The 4,847-nt window shown below is 43.9% G+C and overlaps 1 protein-coding gene across 1 annotated transcript; it reads right to left on the reverse strand.

The window, feature by feature from the left end:
* Nucleotides 1-611: 611 nt before the first annotated feature.
* Nucleotides 612-4,337, reverse strand: LOC123420797. The gene is made up of 2 exons (XM_045107438.1): nt 4,248-4,337; nt 612-2,858 (listed from the first exon to the last, which is right to left on the reverse strand). The coding sequence occupies exon 2, from the start codon at nt 2,838-2,840 to the stop codon at nt 795-797; it is 2,046 nt and encodes a 681-aa protein (XP_044963373.1). The 5' UTR covers nt 2,841-2,858; nt 4,248-4,337; the 3' UTR covers nt 612-794.
* Nucleotides 4,338-4,847: the final 510 nt, after the last annotated feature.

Raw genomic sequence — 4,847 nt, forward strand, 5'->3', positions numbered from 1 at the left:
GCACGGTGTCATCACATGGACCATGTAGGGTTCCGTGGATATTTTTTTTCCTAACCGAAGCAATGGACACAGTTCTGAGAGCAACACTTAGAAAAGTATATGATACCGAGAGCCACTCTCGGAAAAGGGGTCGCCTGAACTGCAACTACGGTTGTGCCACTCCTTCTCCGAGCGTCACTTCGGAAAAGGAGACAGTTCTGCACTTTTTACCCAGCGCATGCATGTTTTCCGAGAGTGGCTCTCGGTAAAGCTAAGAGACCCTGTTCTTTTTTCTGTCAAGGGCATTACGAAGAGCTGCTCTCGGAAAAGACATAATCATATATTATTTATTTTAAATATTTAGCATATAATGCAAAACTTGTACGGATAAAATATGACCCATGGGATCACATGGCAGGTAAAAACATGTTTCTGTGACGTGTTTTTACCAAGGGCGACGTCATTGCTCTTGGTATAGTTAATCCAAGTAACGGCGCCGTCTGTTCCCAACTGACATGCGACGTGGATTCTCTTTGCCGAGAGTGGCTCTCGGCGTCTTCCACGTTTGTCGTTCGATGCGTGTTTGCCGTGAGCCATTGTCGGTAAAGGGGCGTGGTTACCGTGCACCTGCTTTTGCCGAGGGTGGCTCTCGGCATATAATTGTTTGCCGAGTGCCCATGGTTTGGCTCTCGGCAATGACCATGACACCCGGCGTATACGAAAATTCCAGTAGTGAAACAATATTATTCAAAAGATAAGCTGTAACATACACTTCAACATGGCTTCAGGTAATGAAAAGAAGGGACTAGCTAGGTTTATACTCTGTCGTCCTCCTTGCTTGTTGCCTCCTCCAGAGAAGCTCTGTTGACGAGTAAAGCCTGGTGGTAGTGCTCCACCATTAGCCACACGATGGTTGTCAACTCGCCGCCACTGCTGAGCTTCTTTGCATGCGACTCCCTGCTGCATCTGTTGCCCGCATAGACGAGCATGTCTGTCCACACCTCGAGCACAAATTCCAATGACTTAGTAGTGCCATATATTATCTCATATTCCAGCATCTCCTTCGCAACTTTAGCTGAATAATTTAGCCGCACAGTGTCGTAGCTGAAATTTTTGTGGGCGACATACTTCTTGTACAAATTTTCTGCATGTTTCTTACTGTCGATCGCCCTGGAAGTATAGCCAGCGGCTGGCCCATCGTGCCATCGGAATAAACTCCTAAGCATAGAATAAATACTTTTTGGTTGATGGCTCACACCCTTGATAGCTTCACAGGTCCGGTCGTACAACTTGTTTTGGACGATGCCTGGCAGCATGTAGGGGCGTTCAACGAGAAGAAACATCATGTAATTCGACAGCGCCTTAATCGTGTCCACAAGAGGACCCGTACTCATCTTGCACTTGGAGATGAAAAAATCCGTGCCGATGTGCCAGATAATGATGGCCTCCTGAAACTCAACACCAAAGGTAACTTCAAAATCCTCTACATCTACCTCGTCAGGATGTGCTAGTATCGTTGTCCTGCCCCACAGATGTTTAGTCGTTCCCAGTGTGTTTATCAACTTTTCATTGTACAGCAGTTCATTGTGGCTATTGATATACACCTTGATTAAGTCATGGTCCGATATTCTAATTGCCCCGGAGAAATGCTTCCTGTTCCACAACTCTTCCAATCCCACCAGCTCAGCCAATCTGCCGAGCAGAGGACGGTTGAGGGAAGAGTTAGGGCGAGTGCAAAAGTGCAAGATGTTGTACTGTCCCATGTTTCCAGACCACCTCCTTGCTCCATGAGTGACTAGGGGGTTGAGAGATAGAACCAAACGACGAAGCCGGTCCCATCGCCCACTACACAAAAGGTTGTGCCTAAGCCATGTGCTGCTCGTGTTACTTAGGGTGGTAAACATCCATGATGACCCCAGCGCGTTCAGCAGGGAAACCCACTCCATGAACAAAGCACTGCCAAACAAAAGGTATGTGATAGCAATGTCAACAACTTCTGTACTATCCCTATCTTCCTCACTGTAATGGAACAGAAGCAGCGAGGTTAAAATGGCGAGTGGCGAGATGGCCCGGATGGTGTAGCCGTGCCAGGTATGGATCACAGCCGCTTTGGTGTACAAGATGTCATACATCAAGGAGAGTTGTATCTCTGCAGCTGCCCAGTTTCCCAGATGGTTCATATTTCCCATGTAACTCTGGCTTCCCGGTTTTATTTCGGATGAATAATCGACCATCCCACACTTGCAAATGTGGAACGACGAGTGAGCTCGTCGGACAATGGATTCCTCGTCCTTCAACTCTACATCTTGTTCGTGAACATGCCTATACATGGCAGGGGGATGCTTCTTTAGGTATTCACGGATGCTGCCGAGGTTGCCTCTCTTCAGCGCCAGCCACCTCTCCCCGTACTTGACAACACCCACAATGAACATCAATTGGGAGGCAAGCCAAAGTAAATGACCGCTGTTGTTTCTATATTTGTAAAGGAAGTATCCTCCTCCGGTGACCTGGGTAAAAAATGTTTGCAGGCTGCGAAGATAGAGTTGGTTGTCTTGCAGTGCGTAGGCGGCAATGTTGTCTGGTCCGGCGAGGTGCAGGAGGAGGAATGGTGCCCATAATGTGACAAGCGGGTGGTTACCCGTGGAGCTAGACAAGGAAAGGCGGCCGAGGGTAATTGTAACGAAGATGGCACCGAAATTGTATGCTAGCCAGAGGAGTATCACCCGCACCGGAACGCCGCTGAAGGTTTCCCTCCGACGGGCTCCGGCGCAGAGAAAGAGGATGACTTGTAGTCCAAGGCTAGAGACTACCAGTATCTGCACTGGCAAGTGATATGGGAGGTCCTCGAGCCCTCTAGCCATGGCTCCTGCTTGCACTGCCTACAATAATGATCACTCAATTAAGCTCATGACTACATACACCCGTTCACCAAACAAAGTCTATGAATCAAAAGCAAGTAATTTTGTGCCACAGATCAGTTCTTTGATCACTTCTTAATGTGTCTTTTCTGTGAAATCGATGTATGAAGACTTTATGAATGGACATCATAGATTTCCATGAAGATACATTTTGTTCTTTAATAAAACAATGTTGCTAGCAAAACGGAACCTTATAAAAAGAAAAAAAATATTTTTTTTTAGAAAAGGAGGATGACCCCGGCCTCTGTATCTGGAGGATGCATGCGACCAAAAGAATATATATATATATTTCTTGTCCATTTGCGAAAATTGTTTGGCACATTCTCTTCGTCACTTACAATATTCCACAACCTACCAATATCACAAACATGTTTGGGAAATGGTTAAATGGGATTGATAAGAAAAATAAAGCTAGAATCTGCTTTATGTTGGTTTATACGGCATTATAAAAACAATATCATTTCTAATAAGGCTGTAGTTCCAAAAAAAATGGCGGTTATTCGTATTGCTTCGCATTGGATCCATTTTTCTTCTTTCCTTCGCATTGGATCAGTGGGAACATATGGTTACCTGATGCAACCGTCTAATGACAGTCACTTATATCTACAGCCAGGCCAGCTGGCGGCATGTTAGTAGATTGAGAGATGTCTAGTTGTTATACTCTTGTTATCGTTGTTATCTTTAGATGGATTGTTTCTTTATTGACCCTCTCTGATTATTGATTTCTAATAATCTGCTGGAAAAACAAGTGATAGAGACTTGTGTGCATCAATTGATGCAGACGTCTGGATGCTATATATCCCCCATTTCTAAAAAGAATCAGTTAATGAAATATATGGTCAACCTATAGAAAGTAGAAGTGCGTGCCCAAAAAAAACATACCTAGGCAGCAGTGAGTGTTCTGCCTTTTTTTCATGGTTAATGTAGTATATGTTCTGCACCATTGTATTGAACTCCTGTATGATTTTTTCTTGGTACACCTCTCCGCATGTTACAATTATGTTTGCATGTCTATATAAATTCAAGCATTCCTTAGATGCTAATGGCAAACAGTTTAATTTCTTCTTCTGTCCTAGCGCATATATAATCGAGCATGGGTACAACTCAGGTGTAAATATTACGTTTTGCTTATTTTTGGGGGATGTTTCTTTTTTCGCGTGGGAGTAAAAATTCGTTCTTTTGAATGAGCTACACACAATCTCTAATTGCAGAAACTGTTACATATATAAATGATTAGAGAAGGCAAACACTTTATAAAGTATATTATACCCCCGTACAAAATATGCATATATGACTAATATTATAATGCAGGAAGAAAATCTCAACACATGAGTGATGGTGCATACATACCGGGCAGCTCTAATGTTGCCGTTGGTAGCTTAGATCATCAGTCCGATCTGAGGAATGATGTCCGAAGAAGAGGCTCCTTACTTCACTCCCATCTAGCTAGGATGTCTTAAGGAGTATGTATTTATATAGACCGTCCTCCGTGCCCGACTTACAAAGTTCTCTACCAACCGGCGTGCGACGGTAGTCTGCGAAACTTCACTTTTCGTCAGTGGCCTTGTATCTACACATGATGCTCGGCTGTGCTTAGTGTCCACGACATTGAATAGGACATATGGGGCTAGTGTGATTGTCTAAAGTATTGTTTTGTGTTTATTATTTAAATAGGTATTTAGATTAGATATCGATGGTATTAGCTATTTTATTGATGACCAGCAAGCCCTATGAAAGTAAAAAAGGATCGTTGCGGCGTACTTATGCCAGAAATATGGTTCATGACTTTCACCAATTATTTGTACCATGCTCTAGAGCACGAGATTTTGTCCTATATAATGGCAAGGAGTTTGATGGAGGATTAGTCCTTCCAGTTGGCATGTTATGTACTCCAGTGACTGTCATTAGAGGCGTGGGATGGACCACCATTTGAGATTCGAATGACAACGC

Source organism: Hordeum vulgare, chromosome 1H (assembly GCF_904849725.1).
Source record: "Hordeum vulgare subsp. vulgare chromosome 1H, MorexV3_pseudomolecules_assembly, whole genome shotgun sequence".
In the NCBI taxonomy this organism is placed as follows: Eukaryota; Viridiplantae; Streptophyta; class Magnoliopsida; order Poales; family Poaceae; genus Hordeum; species Hordeum vulgare.

What these genes read in the sequence shown, in the direction of transcription:
- LOC123420797 (XM_045107438.1), bottom strand. Translation starts at nt 2,840, where the DNA reads ATGGCTAGAGGGCTCGAGGACCTCCCATATCACTTGCCAGTGCAGATA.